Source organism: Phyllostomus discolor, chromosome 2, assembly GCF_004126475.2.
Source record: "Phyllostomus discolor isolate MPI-MPIP mPhyDis1 chromosome 2, mPhyDis1.pri.v3, whole genome shotgun sequence".
Classification (NCBI taxonomy): Eukaryota; Metazoa; Chordata; class Mammalia; order Chiroptera; family Phyllostomidae; genus Phyllostomus; species Phyllostomus discolor.
The window spans coordinates 99,020,679-99,047,077 of record NC_040904.2 but is presented as its reverse complement, the minus strand read 5'-3'; the positions used below and the strand labels follow the sequence as shown (position 1 = coordinate 99,047,077).

The 26,399-nt window shown below is 40.4% G+C and overlaps 1 protein-coding gene across 1 annotated transcript; it reads left to right on the top strand.

Annotated features, from left to right (window-relative positions):
- On the top strand, positions 1–26,399 carry CD80 (CD80 molecule). The gene is made up of 5 exons (XM_036018132.1): positions 1–82; positions 6,812–7,118; positions 14,742–15,065; positions 20,143–20,424; positions 24,928–26,399. Exons 2-5 carry the CDS (start codon positions 6,944–6,946, stop codon positions 25,131–25,133), a joined length of 987 nt encoding a protein of 328 aa, XP_035874025.1. The 5' UTR covers positions 1–82; positions 6,812–6,943; the 3' UTR covers positions 25,134–26,399.

Genomic DNA, 26,399 nt, shown 5'->3' with positions numbered 1-26,399 from the left:
ATCTATGCACTCTGTTGAACACTTAAGCAATTTGAACATCTCATACTTTGATTTTCAACACAAGAAAAGAAGTGGTTCTTTAGTAAGTACATTTACTATTACTTTCATATGGGATAGCTTGGTGTGGTTTTTTTTTCTTCTCTTCTTACTGATAGATTTTTCTATTGATTTATTCTTTGTGAAGAGGCATCTAAGAATTGAGATACTTGTTTTTCTATGTTAATATGTTAAGAAAGAAGTCGTTTCCAACACTATGTTGAATAAGAGAGGTGAAAGCAGTGGGCATCCTGTTTTGTTCAGAATCTTAATGGAAACGCTTTTGGTTTTTGCCCATTGAGTATGATATTGGCTGTCAGTTTGTCATATATGGCCTTTATTATGTTGAGGTATGTTCCTTCTAATCCCACTTTACTGAGGGTTTTTATCACAAATGGGTGCCAGATTTTACCAAATGCTTTTTTCTGTATCAACTGATGTGATCATGTGATTTTTGTACTTCATTTTGTTTTTGTGATGTATCACATTTATTGATTTGTGGATGTTGTACCAACCTTACATCCCCAGAATAAATCCCACTTGATCCTGGTATGTGATCTTTTTAATGTACTGTTGGATCCAGTTTGCTTGTATTTTGTTGAGGATTTTAGCGTCTATGTTCATCAGAGATATTGGCCTGTAATTTTCTTTCTTTGTAGTGTCTTCATCTGGTTTTGGAATTAGGATAATGCTGGCCTCGTGAAAAGAATTTGGGAGTCTTCTCTCTTCTTGAATTTTTTGGAATAGTTTGAGAAGGAAGTGTGTTAGTTCTTTGAATATTTGACATAAATTTGCCTATGAAGCCATCTGGTCTAGGACTTTTGTGGGTTGGGAGCTTTTTGATTACCATTTTGATTTCATTAGTTGTAATCAGTCCATTCATGTTTTCTGATTCTTCCTGATTCAATTTTGAAAGATAGTATATTTCTAGGAATTTGTCTATTTCTCCCAGGTTGTCCAATTTGTTGGCATACAGTTGTTCACAGTATTTTCTTATAATCCTTTGTATTTCTATAATGTCAGTTGTTACTTCTCTTTTGTTTCTAATTTTATTCATTTGGATCTTCTCTTTTTCCTCATAACTGGTTAAAGTTTCGTCAAACTTCTTTTTATCTTTTCAAAGAACCAGCTCTTGGTTTTACTGATCTTCTTCTTCTTTTTTTGCTTTTTAGTCTCTCTGTCTTGCTTCTTTAGGTAGGCCTGTGATGCTATGAACTTTTTCCTCAGGGCTGCTTTCACTGTGTCCCATAGATGTTGAGTTCTTGTGTTTTTATTTTCATTTATTTCCATGTAATTTTTTTTCTGATTTCATAAAATTTTATTTTTGTAATAAAGCTGATTCATTAACATGTGATTCCTTTCGTCCTCCTTAAATTATATTTTATTGATTATGCTATTACAGTTGTCTCAATTTTTCCTCCTTGGCCTACCTCCATTTAGCACTCCCCGCTCCCTCAGATAATCTCCATACCTTAGTTTATGTCCATGGGTCATGTGTATAAGTTCCTTGGCTACTCCATTTTCTATACTGTACTTTACATCCCCCTGGCTATTGTGTAACTACCTATTTGTACTTCTTAACCCTGTTACCTCTTTACCCATTCTCCCAAACCCCCCTCCCATCTGGCAACCATCAAAATGCCCTCTGTATCCATGATTCTGACTCTGTTCTTCTTGTTTGCTTAGTTTGTTCTTCAGATTCAATTGGTGATAGATTTGTATTTATTGCCATTTTATTGTTCATAGTTTTGATCTTCTTTTTCTTAAATAAGTCCCTTTAACATTTCATGTAATAATGGTTTGGTGATGGTAAACTACTTTATTTTCTCTTGTCTGCAAAGCTCTTTATGTGCCCTCTGATTCTAAAGGATAGCTTTACTGGGTAGAGCAGTCTTGCCTGTAGGTCCCTGGTTTCTGTGACTTTGAATATTGCCAATCCCTTCTAGCCTGCAAGGTTTCTTCTGAGAAATCAGCTGACAGTCTTATGGAGATGCGCCTGTAGGTAACTAACTTCTTTTCTCTTGCTGCTTTTAAGAGTCACCCTTCAGGTTGATGGAATGTCAGATATGGCACTAGCTTGTTGGCTCTGTGGCCCTGTGGAGGGAGGATTTAGAAAAGGGACAGCGGCATCTGCTCACCTTCATGGCAGACACTGCAGTTTCTTGATTGGTGCCTTTCAAGCTGCTACCCCAGTGCTGGAGCTCACAGGGAGTGAGTCTGAGTAGGTCTGCAGGTCCTAGTACCACGCCTCTGTGTGGCACAATCACCAGACTCTGATGGAGGGAGGGGCCCTTATCATTAGATTTTCAGTGCTTACGGGATGGTCTCCTGATCAGCTGCTGCCACAGACCTGAGCATCTTCAGAAATTGCCAGAAAGAAGAGGATTCTGTTGATAAATTCTCTTTGTCCACATCCCAGTTAGCTGCTTGTATCCAGGGCCTCTCTCACCCCAGAGTAACTGATCAAAGGGCCTTGGGGAAACCTAAAGGGGCTGTCAGCAGGTGGCACAGGGACTGTACCAGCATTTGCTGAGAATCTACTGCTTGCTACACACAGTTCTAAGTGCTTTAAATGGATTATTATCTCAAAGAATCCTCAGGACACCAGAGGATTATTATCTCTTTTACACAGCAGAGAGGACCAGAAGTTAAATAACTTGCCCTAGGCACACATTGATAATTGTGAGAGCAGGCACCCAAACCCAGCATTGCACACAGCAGTGGGTGTAGCCCCTGAAAGGCTGAGAAACAAGAACCGGAGAGTATACTGGGTCCTCTGTTCCAATGGTGGGACAGTTTTGGGACAATGACTGAAGGCAGGAAAATATTAGTGCTGAGTCTCCTTCCCTCCCCTCCTGCATCCCCAGCCGCTGCCCTACCACCTCCTACCTTTCTGATGGGCCCAGCTGTTTCAGTTCAACTCAATTCAAAGGGGAAAAGAGAAGGAAGCTGTGTTTTGGTCTTTACTCCAAACATCCTTCTTCCATCCAGTTTTTTCATGAATAAAACTGGCACCTTAAACCTTCAATTTTAAAAAATATGAGACATACACACTGACACAGAAAGGAAAATCAGCAAGCCTTAAATTATCCACATTTGAACTGATCACTTATGAAGAAAACCCAGAAGACAAATTGGAGCGGGTCCCGGGAATGCCTCCTGAGGAATAGAGAGAAATCACCTCATTTGGTCCTGTCCCCAATGACAACAAGTGGGGTGGGGTGGAGGCAGGGCTATGGCTCCTGCCACACCAAGTGCGGGAAATGGACTCTCGAACTCGCTTTCTTCCCTGTTGAGCAATTTGTAATATCATTGTATTGCCAATGCTTGGGGCTCCTTTATGCTCAGTCCCAGCTGGCGCACTTTTCTAAAAACCACAGTTAAAAAGCACAGTCTTAGTGTCCCAGGTTCGATTCCCAGCCAGGCAGGGTACATTCCTGGGTTGCAGGCCATAACCCCCAGCAACCGCACATTGATGTTTCTCTCTCTCCCTCTCTCTCTCTCTCTCCCTTCCTCCCTTCCCTCTCTAAAAGTAAATAAATAAAATCTTAAAAAAAATATGTAAAATTTCAAAAAAAAAAAAGCACAGTCTTTGGTGAATGGAAGCATGGCAGCTTCTGAAAGCAAGGTCTGTCTGGACCAGCCTGTGTTCCTTACAGACCCTTCTGATATTTTGGTCTTGCACCTCCCATTTTCCAGGGACTCCAGCGGGGAGTGAGAGGGAGGGTTCATGGGCCTGTGCTGGCTGCGGGTCTCCTTTCACCTTCAGGAACTGACGTCCAGCCAGGGGCCAATTCACCACTTCCTTTCTGCCTCAAGGAAAGGACTGAGTGTCAAATTCTTAAGAAAAAATCAAGCCAGAATTATGGACTCTTGCAATCTGTATCAGATGTTTCGGACACGTATTTACTGGTGCTTTAAAAAATTGACAAATCTTTTGTGACCAAAAATAATTCTTCCCACACTTAAAAAAAAGCCTCTCTTTATCTTTACCCTTTAGCATTATAATTATGATGTGTCTTGGAGTGGGCCACTTGTCATCCATCTTGTTTGGGACTCTCTGTGCTTCCTGGACTTGCATGTCTACTCCACCAAATTGGGAAGTTTTCTTTCATTATTTTTCAGATAGATTTCCAATTTCTTGCTCTTTCTCTTCTCCTGTCACCCCTATAATGTGAATGTTGGAATGCTTGAAGGTGTCCTATAGGCTGCTTAAGCTATCTTCATTTTTTTTTTGTCATTCTGATTGGTTGTTTTTGGTTCCTTATTTTTCAAATCATTGATTTGATTCTTGGCTCCATCCACTCTACAGTTATTTTTATTTCAATTACTGTATCCTTCATTTAACTGGGTCCTTATTATGGTATCGATGTCCTCACTAAGTTAGTTGAACATCCTTAGAACCAGTGTTTTGAAAACTGTATGTGATAGATTACTTATCTCCATTTTGTTTAGTTCTCTTACTGGAGTTTTGATCTGTTCTTTCACTGGGGCCATGTGTCTTTGTCTCCTCTTTTTGGCAGCCTCTCTGTGCTTGTTTCTATGTATTAGGTAGAGCTGCTATGGCTCCCTGTCTTGGTAACATGGCCTAATATAGTAGGTGTCCTGTAGGGTCCAGGGGCACAGCCTCTAGTATCACTCAAGCAGGGTGCTTGAGGTGCACCCTTCATTTGGGCTAAGTATACCCTTCTCTGGTAGTTCAGCCTTGATTGTTGTTGCCTGGTCAATGGGAGGGATTTACCCAGGCCAGTCAGTTATAAGGACTGGTTGCAACCACTGACCACCAACCTCTGCCCTCTGTGGACAGTCAGCTGTCCAGGGGCAGAATAGTGGTGCTTCAATGTAGTCAGTAGCTGACCACTGATATATGCAGGCTCTGGGGTTTCCTGGGTGGTGCAGGTCAAGGTCAGCACCAATCATTGTTCTGCACAGGGCCACCCTTCTTGAACTACAAAGCAATCTGAAGACAGCTTCTACTTGTGCTGGGCTTAGAGGTTCCCAGGGGAACCAAGCTGTGAAACTATGCTGGATACTTCCAGTACCAGGCCTGAGGCCACTTAGTAAGAGGTAGGGGAACTTGGGACTCACTGAGGCCAGCTTTGCTTGTTTGAGAATTTGGGAAATTGTGAAGCATGAGCCAAGACCAGCCATTCATATGGAACAGCCTGTCTTAACAGCTTGGGTGGGGTGGAGCCTCAGGGGATCTCCAGGGAGTGACAACAGTGTTAGCCAGGTTGGTGGAGTCTCAGATATGGCACCCACCTGCTAGCTCTGTAGCTCTGTGGTGGAAAGGTTCAGAAAAGGAACAGCGGCCTCTGTTTGCCTTTCTGTCTGGTAGAAAGCTCTCCCCCAGCTCTTGCCTTGATGCTAGACACTTCAGTTCCCCCCTTATGCCACTGGTGTTTTTCAAGCTGCTATCCTGGTGCTGGAGCTCAGGAGTGACTCTGAATAAAGTCCGTGTGCATGTTCTTTAAGAGGAACTGCTTGGGACTCCAGAAGTTTTTTCCACTGATTAAATCCCCACTTCTTTTTGCAGGCAGAAGTTATGGGGACTTATCTTCCTGGCACTGGAAACATAGGCTGGGAGGCCTGGTATGGGGTTGGGATGCCTCACTCCAGAGACATCCCTCCCAAATATTTCTCAACCACACATGGTTGTAGTATCAGCCCATTCAGCATCTCCACATATCTGCCCCTCCTACCAGTTTTGGTGGGTGTAGTTTCTTTAATTCTGTAGTTGTCAGGCTTCCATTCAACTCATTTTCTGACAGTTCTGGGTGATGATTGTTGTATAGTTTAGTTGTAATTCTGATGTGGTTGTGCAAGGATGCAAGCTGTGCTTCCCTTGCTTCCATCTTGACCAGAAGTCTCCATGTAACTTTTGAGTTCTTCCTTGATCTCATTGTTAATCCATTCATCGTTTAATAACATGTTATTTAGCACCTATGTGTTCGAATGTTTTTCAGTTTTTTATTGTAGTTGATTTCTAGTTTCATACAATTGTGGTCAGAGAAGATGCTTGATATGATTTCAATCTTCTTGAATTTATTAAAACTTATTTTGTGTCCTAACATATGGTCTGTCTTTGAGAAAGTTCCATGTGCACTTAAGAATGTATATGCTACTGCTTTGGGATGAAATGTTCTGTAAAAATCAATTAAATCCACGTGATTCAGTGTGTTGTTTAAGGTTATTCTTGCCTTGTTGATTTTTGGTCTGGAATGTCTATCCATTGATGTCAGTGGGGTATTAAATCCCTACTATGACTGAATTGTTAATTTCTCTCCCTTATTGTCCATCAACATTTTCTTCATATATTTAGGTGCTCCTATGTTTGGTGCATTTATGTTTACAAGGGCTATATCCTCTTGTTGGATGAGTCCCTTTAGGGTTATGTTGTGACCTTCTGTGTAAATGATGTTTTGTACACTGAATCCTTATAGTTTTGCAAACCAGTATGTTCTGCAAAGGATCTGAACTTTCATGGATTGGCCATTATATTGTAGTTCTCTACATTTCTAACCAAGATTTGATCAACCCAACTGAGCAGAGAGCCATTCCATGGGAAAGCTGTGGTTGGTTCTTGGAACATGTACAAGGTAGGGTTACCTCCCCAAAGTCCACCCAACCTTTACTGTGAACTTGCCATCGTGCCCTGGTTTGGAGATCACTCAGATTAGGATCCTCAACTTATTTTAGGCAGGCAACTAGTAAGTTTTACTCCACAGTGAGCTGACCATTTTTCTTGAGTGACTTTTATATTCTTCTTTTTTAGGTTGTCAAATCCACAATTTTTAATACTTAGGAATTTGGAGACCTAGGTACACCATCAGCCTCTTCTTGGTGTGTTTTATAACTGAAGTGAGTGTTTGGGGCAATTGAATTATCTTCTGCCCAAGCCTGGTGCATGTTTGGAAGGTGCTCAGTTCTCACTTGGTGCAAAATTACTTCCTTTCATTTTCCATCGGAAGCAGCAAAAGCCATGGACCAAACACTAATGCTGGAAATACTACTGCCCAAGTGTTCATTCCTCAAACTCTTTCAGCTTCTGGTGCTGGCTGGTCTTTTTTGCTTCTGTTCAGGTAAGCAACGTGACTGAGTCCATTGTCTCAGGGTCTAGAGAAAGGAGATGAGATTCTCAGTGCTGTCCTCTCTCTAGTCCTGCCAAGTGGCATATTTCTGTCCATTTCAAAGATGAGAAAGGACCTGCCTGTGATCATACAGCAAGTCAGCGACCAAGTTAGTTCAAGAACCCAGACCTTAAAGCAAGAGTGGGATAGTGTTATTTTAACAAAACCATAAAGCTGATTCAGAAGTCCAGCTTAGAGTTGTGGTCTCTTCCATGAATACTAGTTTCACACTAGTGCATTGGTTTAGGGCTTTGATTACCAAACTGCATTTCTGTGAGACAACACAGCTAAAGTGTTCTGCTTCTAAAACAGGGCATCGATGATCTTTCCAATTTGAAAGGGAAAGAGAAAGCAGTTGAGGCATATAATCTTCTTAATGTTGAATTTTTCTCTTAATATTTATTTTTGTGATTTAGGTATTGATGCCCTTTGTGGACACTGACATCTGACATTAATTGTATCAGATTTAACATGAAATTATATTTTTAGTTATGTTAAACTTCCTACATAACTATTTCATGTGTGTTTTGCAAAGAATACTTTGACTTCTGGAGGCATTTGTTTCAGCTCAGGTGCTGGATTTAAGGGACTGTTGGGAAGGGTGGGACTCATCCTGGCAATAGGATGGTTCTGACTTTACTTTTAAAGTCAAAACAGGAGATTGCTTTCTGCTGAGTATCTGGTTTCCCCAAAATAAAGGCTTTGACTCCAGCACAGTTTGCCAGTCTACAAAGAGCTGAATATCAAAAGTGCTTGTGTTAAGAGCTGCTTGCTTAAAACATGTCTGCACTATGGGCATTGTCCAGAATGTCAAAGGTGTGAGGAAGAGAGGTTGAGGAAAGGGAAGAGGAGTTAGGGTACACAAATTACTTGATTATTTGTGTAAACCTTGACAATTATAATACATTTCCAAAAATTCCAATTTTCTTCTGAGAAGTTGGGAAAGCACCCTCAAACTAGAGTCTTCTGGATAGTCTAAGTTGCAAATTATTTAGAAGGATTTTTATACAGGCTTTTCTGGGGGTGGGAGGGTGTGTCTGTGTGTGACAGAGAAACAATAAAATAGAAATATAGAAAATATTAAAAAAGCATCAAAAATAAATTGAATAAAATATATTAAAAAGTGTAGCAGTAAAAAAAAAGAACATTAAAACTAAAACCAAGACTTTAGTAATTATACCAGAAAATTAGTCATCTGCAAATGGAAGATGATCCTAGAGCTAAAGAAAGATATTTAGGAAAGTACCTTGTTCTATAGCAGTGGTTTTAACCTTTTTCATTTCATGGCACACATAAACTAATTACTAAAGTTCTGCAGCACACTAAAAAAATGTATTATTTTTTGCTGCCGTGACAAAAATAGGTTTAATTTTGACTAATCCACACCAGACAGCTATTGTGTTGGCTGTTGTCACTTTTTATTTGATAATCTAAGGGAAAAGAGGTCAGTGCCTCTGACTAAACAGTCAGGTATTGCATGTTTTAAAAATTCTTGTGGCGCACCAATTGAAAATTGCTGTTCTATAGCTACATCCTGATTTTAGTATTACTGTACTGAGTCACAAACAAACCCATGAGCTTTTTATGCCTGAGCACTTACCAAATATGTCTTAAAAACTGAGCCTGGGATTCCTGCTCTCAAAGAGATATGAGTATTGTCAGTTGAATGAGGCAAAACTGACTCACAAGCAAGTGAAGCGCAGTGAAGTCTGACTGGTCTGACTTCAGTCAGACGTTGCTTGGTCTGACTGTAAGCCTAAGCCCTGAGAAAGGTGTACCAGTGTGGGCTGGGGTAGCTGGGCAGGTGGAAGACGGGTGATTGTCTGAGAATTCTATGTGGGGCAGCAGTATGGACAAAGGCACAAATATAAGGATGAATCTGGCACATGCACTTATTCTTTTGTTTAATCATTTATTAATTCAACAGACATCGAGCATCTCCTAAGTACAAGACAATGTTCTTGGTGTTGGGGACAAGTTATAGGCAAAATTGACATGGCTTTTGCCCTCGTAGAATTCATGGTTGTTAGGAAGAAAATGAAAATTAATCACATAATCACCCAGTTGATGGTATGAAAAACACTGTCTTTCCCTGCCAGAGGGGAGAGTGGTAAGAGTGAACTGGGAAGAAAGTGGAAGGAGCAGCTGGTGGGAGAAACCAAGAGCAAGGAAGTAAAGGGGTGGGAGGTGGGGGGATGGGGACCAGACTCCACAGGGCTTGAAGGCCATACTATCTGGAGGTCACTGGGAAGTCATGGAAGGGTTTTAAGCAGGGGAGTGACATAGTCTATGTCACTCACCAGTGCTGCTCACACTTTTATTTTACATCCTTACCTGGAAGCCTTGTTAAAATGCAGTGTCTAGCACAGGGACCGAAATGGAAGGGGTCCCAGTGGGGATTTCCAAAATGCCCAGAAGACTTTTGGTTCCTCTTTTCAGTCTGATTCTTCCTCAACGTGGGCATCTTTCAAGGTGGCCTCACATAGTGTATCACTGACCTTTAAGATACTTACACTTCTTGAATGACTAGACAAAAATTCCTTAAGAAACATCACTGAAATTAGCCCATTTGTACTGACATCAGCATCGTGGAAGAGTGAAAGGCCTCCTTTGTTTCTCCCTTAAATTTATAAGAAGTCAGGCAACTATAACTCAACAAAGGATCCCCTGCTCACCACACAAACTTCCTCAGAGATCCACCCATCTGAAGGTGGGTGTATTGGAATGAGTAGGGGAGGCAGAATGGGAAAGTGTGGGTAAAGACACAATTTGGCACCCACTGTGGCTCCAGCAAGCACAGCAGTGGCAGAGGTGTCAGGCTGCAGCCCTCACACTACAGCCTGGAGCATAAGAAAGGCAGAGGCGGTATCCCGCACTGAGAGGACAGCTGTTTTCCCCTCCCCATTGCAGCAGAGCCCAGGAGAGGTGACTTGGATGCTTAAACATCACAGTAGTGCTGGCAACCATTACTGACAGGAAGACAGAGCTGCAAAATCATGAAATTGCCTCCCTTGCACCATTCATCTCCACAAACCCTGGCAGAGGCGGTGGAGACAATTCCAACAACTCAGTGGAGCCAGCTGCCATTAATAACGAGGAGGCAGTGCTCGGAGCTAACAAAACTGGTTCTCTACCATGCTGGTGGTACCCCTTAAGCAAGAGGAACAGAACACAGAGGGGACATCCACCGTTCCAGTGGTTCTGTGGCATTTTCCTCAATTTAACACCCTAAGTAAGAGAAAACAAAAACTTGTGCTATACCACCATCTACTGGAAAACAAAAGAAAGTAACCTACTTATCAAGCTACTGAATTGTTAAGAGCAAAATTATCTAAATAAGAAAAGCATTCACAGACAGAAAAACAATTCATAAAGAACCATGAATAACCAAGGTAATGTGGAAGCACAGAAAGAAAATGAAAAGTCTCCAGAAATCAAACTCAAAGTCATGGAAGACTGCAGTTAAAATGATAGAGAATTTGAGATTGCAGTTATGAAAAAGTCAAGGAAATACAAAACTCAGAAAAGCCATTTGATGAACTCAGAAGTAAAATTAATGAACAAAAAAGAACCAGAGAGAAGACGGAGGCCAAGTAGGTGGAAGCTGAGTGCTCTAGCTCTTGCCTCCAATTTGCATACTTGGTGAATTGCTGGCAAATAAACTGAACATTCTATGGAATCTTAGCTGATGTGAAGTTTAGAAGCCAAGGAGAACAGAAGACATTTCACAGTGGGCGGTAGGGAGATTTTATAGGTTGAAGGGGAAATACCCCCTGGCAAGGAGCCTGCAGCTGTGGAAAGCCTAGTCAGAAATCACAGCTTTGTTACTTCCTTCCCTCCCTGGGAACCCCCAGATCCGGACTGGAAGTGACTTGGAAACACAAAGTCAGGGAGATCCAGGCTACAGACACACACAGTGAGCAGCACACCCATAGCTGCAGCGGTAAACACCTACCAGGAGAGTGTCAGAGAGAGGGGGAGACTCTATCCACACCTGGGTTGGGTGGAAGCAGGCTGGGGCCAGCCAGGACTGTGAGAGACCTTCGACTTTTGGGAAAGGTGGTTGGGGTGTGTGGAAAACCAGACAGTGACTCAGTTCTGCAGTGAGTGTGCCCAGAAAGACTTTTTAAAAGGGGAGCTGAAGCATGCTGGACAGGGACCCTGTGCACAGCTGCCCTTCTAACAAAGGGAAAAGATAAAAAGTGCAGTTTGCTCCCACTTAATACAGCTGGGCAGAGAGATCCGAAAGGTGCATAACAAGGGGATTTCTTGGCCCCAGCCAGGCCCAGCTAGCAGGCTGGAGGCTGCAGAGTGGAGAGTTTGGAACTGTGCATGCTATAAGGGCAGTGGACTGGGAACTGGACAGGCAGGAGTTGAGCACCTGTGATGCAGACCCCAGCTCGTGGGGTCCACCACATTGTGGATGAGAACCAAGACATTCACACAGACTACCAAGTCCTGTGGAGGAAAAGGGAGAGCATGGCTTTTCTCTCAAGTGGAGCAAAAGCCTCAGCCCTTGTTGTGACCGGCCTTTATTGGGTTTCTCAGTACATTACATGATGTTCCTCATTTACTATGCATGGTTCACTTTAGGTGGTTACCGTTTACAGAAAACAAAGGACCCAATGCTGCTAATCACATCACAGAAGAGGAATATTTGCAAATGAAAAGGGAAAAGTAGTTGAACTGGTTACACTAGGCCTTGGAAGATTTAGCATGGATTTTAGGAAGTTACAGTAAGCACTTGCTGTCTCAATTCAGGGTGAGGGAATTTTAGCAAAAGCAAGTCTCAAAGCAGCCTAGGTACATTGCAGGCCTGACTCCCTATGAGAGAACCTATCTGTGGGCATGGGTCCTGCGCATCTCTGAGTGAGAGCTGGGCCCACACCATGCAGAACAGTCTCCTACACACCTGAGATTATTTATAGCCGGGCAAAAAAAACCCCTTCCCCGACCAGCAGAGTTCAAACCTCTGGGAAGGGAAGGATGCACCCAGCCCCCACCTCCTGCAGGATTGCAAGCACCACCACATCAAATTGAGAAGCTCTGCAAAAGAGGCAGAACAGGCTCAAGAACCCTGTGTGGTGTGCATTACACAAGAGAAAGACAGAAAAAGAAACACCAAAACGGCACATTTTGAACTTCTCCCAGGGAGACAAAATACACTGGTTTCTAGGGCCCTATTCCACTGAGGACTGCAAAGTAGGGAGATTAGAAATCAGTGCAGCAAGGGAGAATCAAGGCCTCACCTAGCCTTGGCTGGCACACAGAACTGCTGTCAGCACCAAGCAGGAAAGGGCTGACCCTCTTACACCGATGGGCCCCTCCCTTGAAACAGACAGCTAGTTCATCAGAAACTACACGTTATTGGAAATAAACTGGGACAGACCAAGATTGGTGGTGCAAGGGCAGGGGAATGTACCCATAATTTTTCCAGAAGACTGAACAGTGCCTCCCAGTGGAGACCCTGGGGTCCCACCCTCCCCATCACAATAGAAGTCCCCTCTAGAGGCAGGTGAAGGTGATACAGGTGATGCAGCCAGAAGTTGGGCGACCCACCCTGGGACCTTGAAATGATAAAAAGCCAGAGGCAGATCCAGAAAGAGAAGACAGAAGGCAAACACCAAACTCTGCTGAGATGAATTCCACCTTGTTCTTCTTCAGAATTTACGTTATTTTTTTCTTCCTTTTGCATAGCCTTTTTTTTTAAAGATTTTATTCTTTTTATTTTTTTTAAAGAGGGAAGGGAGGGAGAAAGAGAGAGAGAGAGAAACATCAATGTGCGGTTGCTGGGGGTTATGGCCTGCAACCCAGGCATATACCCTAGCTGGGAATCAAACCTGCGACACTTTGGTTCACAGCCCATGCTCAATCCACTGAACTACGCCAGCCAGGGCTGCATAGCCTTTTAATATTTCTTCTTTTGTTCCAATTGTATTCCAACTAATGAACTATTCTTTGTCTTTTATTTTTTATTCTTTTTATTTAGATTTTTATATTATTTTATTTTATTTTTATTTCAGATCTCACATCATACCCTTCCCTTGTCTTATTCCATTTTGCCTTCTTCCTGCCCTTTCTTATTTTCATTGTAAATAGTATATTTTCCCCTATGCTACACCTTGTTCCTATTTCTTACTTTATTTCTCCTCCCTCTATCCTCTCAAAATCATCCTTCCTTCCTCTAGTCAGCTCACATTCTTTTTCACCTCCTTATATTTTTATTCTCTTTCCATCTTTATTAATCTTTGCTCAGCTGTCATTGTTATCGACCCTCTTCTGGTCTTTCTAAAATTTTGTTCCTTTTGGTTCTCTATTTCAAACATCATATTATACTCTCCCCTTTTCTTACTCCATTTTGCTATTGCTTATTTTCCTTAATTTTAGATTTTATTTTGTCCTTTTCTTTGCTTTGTTTCTATCCCCTACTCGTATTATTTCTCCTCCTTCTTCCCTCTCAAAATTATTTTTCTCTCCTTTAGTCATCTCATATTCCCTTTTTCCTGTTTTATAATATTCTTAATCTCTCTCCACCTTTATTAATCTTTGTTCAATTGCTGTTGATGTTGCTGATGTGGTATGGAGTACTTTTATTGGCATGGGTTTGGTTTTCTGGGTAGTGTGGCTTTATTAACCAGCACGTGTACAACCACACACAAGATGTAGTGGGAGCTGTGACTCCCAGTCAGCCAGCCAGAGGAGAGAACCCAGCAATGAATGAGCCATCAATAATCAAAGCCAAAGTACAGCCGGAGAGCCCACATGAACTGCATAAAGGGCAACCCTAGAGCATCCAGATCAGGAGATCAAAGAGACCATCTATAACAATGATCATGAAAATCCCCTCAAGAGATCACATTTCTTAACTCTGACTTCTATATCCCTGTGGGGCTGAGTGCATGTCCAACCTGTGGTTGGAGTTCACATGCTAGATTTCCCAAAGTCCTTCTTCTTACGAGACTAGTGGACCTCCTACCTCACTGTCTATGGAGAGACAAATGGAGTAAGAATACGTGGTGTATATATATTTATATATATAATAGAAGATTATTCATTATAATCATTATCTTATTATCCTTCCTTAAATAGGAGGGAAATTCTAGCACATGCTAAAACATGCATGAAACTTGAGGGCATTATGCTAAGTAAAATAAGCCAGTCACAAAAAAACAAATATTGCATGACTCCACTTACATTGCTATCTAAAGTAGTCAAATTCATAGAAACATAAAGTTGAGTGGTGGTTACCAGGAATCAGGGAGAGGGAGAAAGGGGTGCTGTTTAGTATGTATAGAGTTCCAGATTTGCAAGATGAAAAAGTTCTGGAGATCTGTTTCACAACAATGTAAATATACTTAACACTACTGATCTATACACTTAAAAATAGTTAAGATGGTAATTTTTATTTAATTTTTAACCACAATAAAATATCAAAACCAAACTGCATTCTTTGATTGTGCTTGGTCACTAGATACAACACTGTGAGTTCTGTTACTGCCAACTCTGATTTCCTGCTTGTACAGGTGTATATGTTTAATAAATATATAAAATCTTATTCTATTTGCCTCTCCTTAGGCATCAGCCAGGTGACCAAGAGAGTGAAAGATACAGCAGTACTAACCTGTGATTACAATATCTCTGCCAATGACCTGACAAGAGTTCGCATTTATTGGCAAAAGAAATTATATAGTGATGTGGTGCTGAGTGTCGTATCTGGAGAAGCGAAAGTGTGGCCGAAGTACAAGAATCGCACCATACCTACCATCACCAGTAACCCGTCCATCGTGATCCTGGCTCTTCAACTGTCGGACAGCGGTATCTACGACTGCATCATTCAGAGACTTGAAAAAGGGGGTTACCAAATGGTACATTCAAAGTCGGTGAGATTACTGGTCAGAGGTCAGTGGAATTTTCTGGTTTACTCTGTCTGCAGACTCTTGATGCCCTTCAAAATATACTCCTATTGAATTAGGTGAACATTTTCTCAAAGAGGGATGTATCTCATTGTATTTGTTATGGCTAAGTGAATCTCTACTTTTATAGTAAACCCTAACTGATTTCTCACAATGTCCTGGACATATCTCCTAGTGTGCATTTCTGTTACAGAACAAACCCAGGGGGAGTGAACAATATACTATTACCAAAAGGGCCCCCCTTTTTCTCCAGGGGTTCCCCACACTGTACTAGGTTCACTTTGCCCACCGCCAGGGAAAAGACATCTCTCAATGCCAGAGATTGGTGAAAAGGAAAGGAATTATTTATTTAAAACTTATACAGACTTAGAGTAATGACTTAATGTCTTCATTAAAATACAAAAGTCCTTTACAATACCCACAGATGCACACAGTTCTTCCTTCTCCCTCTGCCCAGTCCAGGGTACCATATTCAGGAAAAGAAGGCTCCCAGCACCATCAGCTGCATTGCCACCATGATCTCCAGTTAATCCAAAGCCATGTGGCACCTTCTCATGGCCCACCAGCAAGAGTCCTTTTACCCCTTTTCTTCCAGGCAAAGTCTCTCCTGCTTCCTAAGCCACGTGGCAAAAGGGAGCACCCCAAAGCTGTGTTGTCCTGACTCTCACCCAAGCCATGTGGTCCCCTCTCTGACAAAGTCACATGGTCCCCCACCTTGGCATGGCTGCCGCACCTGGGTTTAAATCCCAGTGCCAATCTTCCTCTGCAGCCCCATTTCCAGCTCCTCCCACAATCAGTTATACCTGCCAGCATTCCCATATTCTTCCAGCTTTACTGGGCTGCCATAGTAAGTCCAGGCAGGCGTGGCCCCATGGCATGGAGCCAATCATCTCCAAGCTCTCATGCAGGCAACTGTAACCAGGGAGATGCCTCCCGGTTAAGTCTTGGTTGGAAGTCACTTCCAACCCCCTGGCTCAGAGCATGGTCACAGCTATTTAACATATCCATGAAACCATTTAAAGGTTATAGATATGTTAAATGACCATGCCAGAAGTTAGCTACAAAGCTGTTGCTATGCAAAACAACTCTCAATGGCCCTATTCCATGTGTCCCATCCTCCAGCTCAGACTTATGGGGGGTGAGGACATCCTATATATATATATTTTTCTCTAATATTCTCTGGATACCCTGAGTTCTGGACCCCATTACAAACTCCTATTTGGGCCCCACCCCTTGGCTGCACCCTGTTACATTTCTTGCACTTTGAAAATCCAAGTTCGTGACAATCGTTCTGGGGCACTCTAATGATCTGAATGCCTTCTGAATCATTAGAGGACATATTTGAATTGAGGTAGCTCTACTATTAACTGTCCTGATCCAGTAATATATTTATATAAAGGCATGTTGAAAGGTATAAGAGAAATGCAGGCATAAATAGTTTTCAAATAGTTTTGAATATTCATTACTATGGCTATTGTACTATTATAGTTATTGTATATTTGAAGCTCTCATCTAAAAGTCATCCCTACAAATTTAGATGTGAGAGAACTGAAAGCATAATTTATGCCTGCCACTGGAAAAGGAAATTAATTCATGAATCAAAACCCTAAATGTACATCTACTGTGAAGGGTAAGCATTTCTTATCTTGGGTCAAAAGAAGCCTTGACTTACAGATGACAGTGTGATGTAACCTGAGCCCTTGTTGAGGAATATAGCCCTGGGCCATTCCCTCACACTTAAAATTCAAATACATTTCTTTTTCTCCCTGGGTACTTGAGCCTTTAATGGAAACCAAACCTCTTAATGAAAGACAATGTTGTAATAACTATGTATGGTGCCAGGTGGGTACAAGATTTACTGGGAGGATCACTTCCTAAGTTATATAATGTCTAATTGCCATGCTGTATACCTAAAACTAATATAATATTGAATGTCATGTATAATTGAAAAAGTAAAAAAAAATAAATAAGCAACAAAAAGATAATGATTAATCTTGATAATAGATAATGTAGTAAATTCTTCACTGTTTTTCCCTGCTTTGGTCTTTAGCTATGGTCTGTAGCACCCAGTTCACACCTAACATTTAGGTGGTGAGGCAAAGTTACACGGACTTATCTTAAACCTCACTCTGTGTATTTCCTACTTGTGGAAATAGGGAATATAAGGTGGTGGGATTTGAGGGGCTCTAAGAAGCTCACTTCCTTCAAAATTCTTACCTGCATTGATTCCTGGAGTTCCTGCCATTATGACCTCCCCTATAAGGTCCTGCTAAAAATGAAAACGTGTTCCCTAGGGGAGGTGGCACCACAGACAGAGTAGTCTGTATCAATTAATTACATTAGGTACATATTCCTCTAACAGAGTACACAAAGAGTAGACTCGGGGCATGTACCTTTTGACAGAAAAGAGGTAGGGACTCTGTTCTCCCTGAGTTTCAGGGAGGGCAGCCCCTAGCAGTGTTTTATGTAGGAGGCAAAGGATAGGTCAACCTGAGAGTGCGGAAGGCCTGGGGAGTGGGGTGGAGCACTCAAATCAGGTAAGGGAAGACAAAAAGGGAAATATCACCTGCTTAATTTGACCCAGAACCAATTCTGATTTTTTCCAACTGAGCCTATGGAGAGCAGTGCTTTGCAGATGCAAATGGGCCTATGACTTGGGGATCTTGTTAAGAGGCAAACCCAAATGCAGCAGGTCTTGAGTTGGATCTGAGATGCTGCACTTCTAACAAGCTTCCAGGTGATGCCTGCATGGCTACTGAGGACCACAGTGCGGGGAACAAGAAATTATAAACAGCCTGTCTGTTGGCTAGAGTAATCAACTGTCCCATTTTGCCCAGACTGAAGGGTTTCCTCAGACCTGCAGGGTTTCAGTACTAAAACTGGAAAAATCTCAGGCTAACCAGGACAATTTAGTTTCTCTACATTTGCCTAAGATTGCAAAATGATATATCAGCACAGCAATGTATGAAAACCTCCATTAACCAGTACATTTGAAGAACTAGTTATACTAATTAACATATTAACTAGTTAATGGATTTTTACCTTCTAAAACATGTGTACCTCTCCCTCTCCTAAAAAGGTATTTTTACCCTACCCATTAAAAATGGTGAAAACTTGGATTAACTAATTAAAATGAGAACAGAAGAGTAATTCTTTTATGGGTCATGGCCTTGCAAGGCCTTAGGAGCTGTTATTCTAAACAGATCACCTTACAGAAGGGATAGAAGACAGAGCTGAGGCTGTTCTAAGCTGAGTCAGATCTTCAAAAGATGATTTTTAATATAATCCCTGGTATTAGTGCCTTGTGGTCTATCTACTTCTCAGAAAAGCAGAGTGTAGAAATGAACAAGAATTGTAATTCAGGACATTAGTTACTTGCATTTGTAGAAACAAAGGGAATATTCTTAAATGTCAGCTACCAGTGTAATGATATGATTTTATAGGATAAATTACAGGAGTAGGAAATATTAATGTCAACTAAAAATGGCACAGGAAAATGTCAGACTTAATTTAGAAATAGGATTAATTAAAAAGGGAAAGGTGACTTCACCTCCAACCAAATCCAAGTTTTCCCTTTTCTTGGCAATTATAATCACCTGTCATAAGTTCCCCCTTTCCGTCTTATTTGCAGTGCTACCAGGCAGTCCTGGGACTTTCCCCTAATAACCTGATTTAAATAAGGAAACTCATCTAACAGGGGGCAAATTTAAGACCCACAAAGGTCAGTTTACTAACTAATGTCCTTTGTGTTAGGTTCTGTGCTATGTAATTTATATTAACATGTCATTTGATTCTTACAACCCTACAAAGTAGGTATTGTTATGCCCATCTTACAGTTGAGCAAACTAAGACTAAAAGTGGTCAAGTAACTGGCCCAGGGTTAAAAGGCAAAACTGTTTTTAAAACCTGCTCTTGACCACTTGGCTAGACTACATCTCTCTTTGGGACTCAGAATTCTGAAAAGAAAACTATGGACTGAAGTATGGGAGGATACACTCCCCACATTCATGCCAAAGAGTATAAATTCTTTAAATCTAAGAGTAAGTGAGGAAGAGGTGAGGGGAGCTTTCCCCTGTGTTCTCTGCAGTCATTCCACTATGCTTTGCTTTGAATATACTTTAATATCTTATTAGGGCTCAACTGGACGAGTGAAAGAGTGCCTCATGTATCTTGGAGCAATGCTAGGAAGGCCTCTCTGTTGTATTAAGGCATATCAGAATGTCAAGGAGATAAGTAAATGATTTGTAATGATTGTACATTTTGGGCAGAAGTTTACCCAATGGAAAGACTAGAGTGCTAAACCAAATTTAGGGCAGTTGTTACATTAGATGTGGGAAGTAGGAGACAGGATAACTGAGACCATACAAGTATATGTAAATAAGTTACTGTCAGTGTTCTGGCTCTCAAGTTGGGTGGTAGGTTTATAATGTTTAATATAATATTAACTAATGAATTGATGAGTGAAAGAGAGCCAGCTTGTGTACCTTAAACATCAGGAAGAAAGGAAAGAAACAAAAAAAAGAAAGGAAGGCAAAAAAAAGAAGGCCCTGGTAACTGAAAAAGTTGGATTCAAATACTAGTTCAAATACTAGTTCTGCCATTTATTGGTTGTGATTAAACCTCAACTTCATTATTTATGAAATATAAATTGTATTAGATTATGAAATTACTAATTGTATCATATGAAATTACTGATATTTGATTTTCTTAATCTACAACCTACCTCCTAAGGCTGTTGAAAGACAAAAAGAGAAAATGCCCAGACATACCAAGAATTAAGAGCTCAATAGACGTTGTCTCTTATTTTTCTCTTCACTTCTTGTGAATTCAAGTACTATGTCAATATTTATTCATGTGAACCTATTTCTTGTTTCTCTAATAACTGCCCTCCTACCCCTGTGGAAAGGAATAAGGAATTGCTATAGCCAATTCAGAACAATGTTAGTCTTTGGAGTATACATGACTACTAATGGCTTGTGAAAAGTGGTAAATTACACCTAATTTTTGCACTCATATATAATTAGATATATAATGGTATATACTTATTCTTGTTCTTTCTTCAGCTGACTTCCCTGTCCCAAGTATAACTGAGCTTGGAAACCCATCTACTAACATCAAAAGAATAACTTGTTCCACATCTGGAGGTTTTCCAAAACCTTACCTCTCCTGGTTGGAAAATGGAAAAGAATTAAATGCCATCAACACAACAGTTTCCCAAGATCCTGAAAGTGAGCTCTACACTATTATCAGCGAACTGGATTTCAATGTGACAAACAACCACAGCTTCACGTGCCTCATCAAGTATGGAAACTTAACAGTGGCACAGATCTTCAACTGGCAAAAATGTAAGTCCTGGGGAGTTTCTACAGTGGAAAGTCTAAAAAGAAATACTTCAGCCAGATACACTTTAGAATTGTGCATTTAACTGTGTTTTCTGTAGTATTTTTAGACGCACACCTTACAATTTGTAAGTACGACTATAATGTTACTAGATTAATTTTCTTTTCTTTCATAAAAATTCTAAAATTTAGAGTCCAAATAAGTGTTATCCATCAAATAGTCATCTTAGAAAGTTATGGTAACAATATTGTTATCATTGAAAGCGCTCGTCTTTGTCCTTCTTTGAAATTGCCCTCAGGGCTTTGGCAGTTTCTTGTAGGTCATCCCCTCTCTGTGGTCCCATGGTGTCAAATCATTGTCTTTTGTGGGTGACAGTGCCTTTAAAGAACTACTGGTTCACTCAGAACCAGGTCTGGTGAAGGAGGTGAATGACAAACTACCCATGGACAATGCCTGAAAAAAGAGGTCTTTTTGAGCAAACACCATAACCAGATACTTTACCCTACGTGTGGTAAACTCATAGAATCTTCTTTTCCAAGAAGTAAAGTCATCTGAAAATATAAAGTACAAAAAGGTTAGGTTTATATAAATTTATGCACATCAAACCCATAATGGGTTGTTACAGGGGAACTCAGATACTTGAAATACATGTCTAACTTGTATGGAAAACAAATAGGCCTTTTCTCCACCTCTCATCCCCACTCCCAACAATATGTTTTGTGACTACACAGTATTAAACAATACACTGAGTTTGATATACAATAACATGTAAGTAGAGAGTATAATATATACTGTAGAGCATGTCCTATGTCTTTCTCTTGTCTTTACTTGGAGTAGAGGAGATATTTTAATTTTTAAGATTTTATTTATTTTTAGAGTGAGAGGAAGGGAAGGGAGAAAGAGAATCATCAATGTGTGACAGATACACAGATCAGTTGCCTCTCACATGCCTCCGACTGAAGACCCAGACCATACCCCAGGCATGTCCCCTGACTGGGAATTGAACCGGCAACCCTTTGGTTCAGAGACAGGCACTCAGTCCACTGAGCCACACCAGCCAGGGCTAAGAGGAGATATTTTAGATAGATCTTTCCTTTTTGAAGTTAATTCTTTAATTATTTTCCTCAATAGGTAATGATATGAAATTTCCTGGGGAAAATTAATTCAATTACAAACCAAATTTTGATGATTTTATTGATAGTCCAGCTGCATCTTTCTTTCAATCAACTTTATATATTCTCAAAAATGTATAAAATGAGCTGAATCATATAGTAAAAATAGTTGATTAATTCAGCATTAGTTTTCACTTATCATTATTTAACCAATTAGATTATAACTAAGGTGGGGATTAACAAACACATTAGTAATAATAGCTTCAATCATATTTTATTTTGAATATTATTTACATTTGGAATATAGGTATATGTAATATTCTATGAGAGAGGCTGGCAAAATTTTTCAGAAAGGGGCCAGATAGTAAACACTTTAGTCTTGTAGGTCATATGGTCTCTTGCAACAATTTAATCCTGCTATTATAGCATAAAAGCAGACACAGACCAGACATAAATGAAGAACATTGCTGTGTTTCAACAAGAGAGGTGGCAAGCTTCATTTGTCCTGTGTGCTGTAGTTTGCTGACTTACAGGAAATAGAATGTAACCTTTCAAGTAAAAAGATGGTGCTATTATTTAAAAATTACGTTATTAGACTGCCCATTTTTATCATCTTTTCCCTAATATTCCTTTTCTCATTTTTTCCTCCATGCTGAGTATGAGCAGAATCCCTTTTCAGTCTAATTAAAAACAAAAGCTGGTTGCCCTATTAGTCTACATTCACAATGATTAATAAAGATATTAAATATATGTGTTTATTTATTCCTTTATTTAATCTTTAAGTAGTTATCACAGAGCAAGCATCTTGCTAAATACTAGTGTTACCTCTATGGTCAGAGAACTTGAGTGTATAAATACTTCAGATCTCATTGACTGGACTATAGGCACCATTTAGAGTCAAAGGAAATAATGCATCTGTGAGTATTCAAGGACTGACTGCATAAGCAAACATAAATTAGATGTGCAGTTCATAGAAATGTTGCAAGTCAATGTGAGTAAAGCTTTACTATATAAATACCCACTCAAAAAAAACCCCTCATATTTATTAATTAAATAAATATGGTCTGTAATACTTTTAGTCTGGCCTTGGCAAATCTGTTAATTGTTGATGTACTGGAAGACATACGTGTGTGGGTGGAAAGGGATAAATCGGGAAGTCCCACTCATGATGTCTAATAATCTGTATGTGCAGATGTCCCCACCTAACTTTGCAGTTAGATTCTAGGTCTGTTCTTGGCATATTAGCAGGTTCCTAATAAGCGTTATGACAGAGACAATTTACTGTTACTGGTTCCTCCTTCTTTCCCTTAAACACACATCTTATCTCTAGGCTGAGTGGGGCTGGAAGATGGATGGGAGTGGCCTCTCAGAGGAAGCCAGGAGTGGGTCAGAATCTGTGTAACTTCTAGACTCTCAAGATAACAGCAAGAGTTTGTTATTTTGAGTATCATTCTGGTCTGTAAAGGCCAGCACTGGTAATCATTTGATGTCTCCATGAAATCTGGTACTTTAGGGAAAAATAAAAAACCAACTTTCCCTAGTCTCTGAGTAGTAGGTGCAATTATGCATTTTAAAATAAATACTGCAGTGTGTAGGAATCCTTAGGCCTAGGAAACCAGAGGCAAAGATACCAGTATGGAGGCTACTAGGTAGGAGATGAGAAAAACCTAAAGTAAGGCAATTGCTGCTAGAGATTTGGGGGAAAGGAATCAATTGCAGAGATGTTCTGAATATAGAACAGAAAGGCCATGGGAGCATATTGGGCACAAACAGAGCCTTCACTCTTATTTGGGTCATTAATGGTAATGCCATTCACTGAAATGTGAGACTATAAGTGGTACGTATGCTATGGAAAAAATATAGTGAGCTCAATTTTAATCAAGTGGAGATGCTGGCATCCGACCATCTAGTTGACAGCTGGAAATACAAATCTGGAGCTCAGAAATGAGATCAGGAATATGATCTACAGATTTAGAAATCAGATGATGTTTCAAATCTTGGATGTGGATGAAATCGCCCAGCAGGACTACGGCCAGTGAAATAAAGAATGAAGCCACAAATGGAACCATGGGGAAAAAACCAATTTAAAGGACAAAAGGAAGAAGAAGAACCTATAAAGAAAACTTGAGTCACAACAAACAGAAACAGAAGAATGTTCTGTCATGGAAATCCAAGAAGGGAAAGGTTTCAACATTCAGAATTTATCCACAAGGCTTGGTAATCAGAAAAATTAGAAACAGTTGATTTTCGATGATAGCAAATGTTTGATATTTATTGTAATCTATTCCAGAGAAATCAGAAGAGAGTGAGCTACTAATATTCCTTTTTAAAAATCTTTACCCAAGGATTAATTTGAGAGAGAGAGAGAAAGAAACATTGATACAAAGAGATACATTGATCAGTTGCCTTCCATATGTGCCCCAACTGGGGATCAAACCCACAACCTTGGTATGTGCCCTGACTGGGGATTGAGCTCACAACCTTTTGGTGTATAGGACGATGTTCCAAACAACTTAGCCACCCAGCCAGGGCAATTCATATATTTTTTAAAATTTGTGTTCCTACCCTTTCTCCAGGTGTTATTGCTAACTATTCCTCAAAGGGGTTGAAGGATAAATGGTGTAGCAGCTGCTGCCGAACAGGAGGGACAGAGCAGTGTCCCTCCTGTTCACACACATCTTTCTACTCCCCACCTACATTCTTCCTCACATCTTTGTGTTCTCTCTGTTCCGTGTGTCCTACAGCTGATAGCCAGTTTGCAGAGTTCTCCTCCAGAGTCATCTCATCTAATACTAAGCCACATACAATCTTAGTTCTTTTCTGGGTTTCTTGTACCCTTCTAGAAGTTCTCTAGGCTGGATGGTGAAAATGTGTATCTGAAAATGAATGCAAAATGGCTCTTGTAGGTTTAGGCAGCTACGGTGAGGGGGGGGTGTGTACATGCATGCTCACTTGTATGTGTTAAGAGAACATGCTAAGAGAAAGGGAGAAGGCATGACAGAGCTGCGTAAAAAAAAATAAGGTGCATCTAGAACACAACATCAACTAATTATTAATAATAATGCATAGTAATATATTACAGCTATAAAAATGAGATATAAAGGAAAGGTGGTTTTTAAGGTATTTCTTTAGAGTCCTTTTTATGCCATCTTAACTCATCAAAAGCTCAAAATTTACTTTTTACATTCAACATCTGGCATCTGGATATTAGTTACCCAAAGTATATATCTGATTGACAAGTCATGCAAGAAAATGCTATCAACTGCATATTAGACAGCAGACCAGGGAAAGAAGTGAAAAATACTCTTTACAGTTCTGTCAGAATATGAGGTCATACAATGGGTAACAGGCAGTTGAAAATACATTAGAGCTAACACTATTTATTTCCCTCCACAGATGAGCCAACTGTCCCTCCTTTTATTCATCAGTCCTCGACTTGGACCACCAAAATAGTATCTGGGTTTGTTCCCTGTGCTATTGTTATTTGCCTTCTCTCTGTGGGAATCTTAAAATGCCGACCTGACAGTAGTAAGTGCTATCATACTATCATCCTGGAAGCCCAAACTCTATTAGTATGGTTTAGCATCTCTCTGAGATTTTAGGCTGTTCTCATTTTTAGAAAGTCTATGGAAACTTTAGTGTCTCTTTGCCTTGGCTCAGCAAGTTCTGTTCATTCACTAAACAGACATTTCTTAGACACCTATTATGTGCCTGGCACTCTGGAATTACAAAGATAAGAAATCACTGCCCTCAAGACACTAAATTTTAATTTAGTCCTTTTATTCACCCCTAACTTTGTAATATTTTTTGGAGTCACCAAGGCTTGCTTAATCATGTGAAAATGTTTCTGATGCAATGTGATATTCTAATCTTCAATTTGGAATTTGAGAAGTCATAAATGACAGGAATGGGGGTAAGAATGCTTTTCTTGGAGGAGGGTTAGATGCACTAATGAAGCTGAGAAACTACATGGCCGCAAGTGATTTGAACAATTCTCGATTCTTCAGAATACATTTTTGGATGAAAGATCAGGAATGGTTGAAGAAAGAAATATCCAGGATATTTTTCCCTATGAGTTTAAAAGTTTGGCCTTACATATATGCTACTATCAATCTCTATGAAATGAAGATAAACTGTCAGTCCAGAGCTAAGGCCATAGTCACTTTGGAGTACCTACTTTTCTTGGAGTAGAAATCATGTACACTGAGTAAAGAAAATGGGAAAACCAACCTCTAGTGATTTTGCCAACCTTTAGCACAAAAAAAGGTCAAAGGTCAAGGAAGTCACTAGAGACTCTTTGCTATGAACAATTCAACCCCTGGGTAGGATGAAAAAGATCTGGTGGCTTGAAAATGTTTCTGATACAGACTGACCAGCTTTATACCTCTGGTATAAAGAATGTTCAGATTTTCCATTCTTAGTACTATGGACATTTGGGGCTGAATAATTATTTGCTTTGAGGTGCTATTCTGTGCATTATAGCATATTTGGAAGCATCCCTAGCTCTACTCACTTTATACCAATAGCACTCCTTGTCCCAGTAGTGACAACCCAAAATGCTTCCTGTTGAGAAGGGGAGTGGGGTGGAAATCACCCCCTCCCCCCCGTTTAAGAACTGCTGCTGTCATTCTAAGCCAATCGGAAGGCTTGCTGAAATATATGGACATGATTTAAAGGAAACTCACCTATGTAGTAAATTTTTATTGTTTGTTTTTATCTGCAAGGATGTGCTGCAAGGACGTACTGCAAGAGGAGGAAAGAGGACAGCATAGAAATGGAAAGAATCTCTCCTATCTACTCAAGACCTGTAAAAGCATCAGAATGAACAGAACATCTGGAGGTAGCTCCCTTTAGCCCTTCTCTACCAA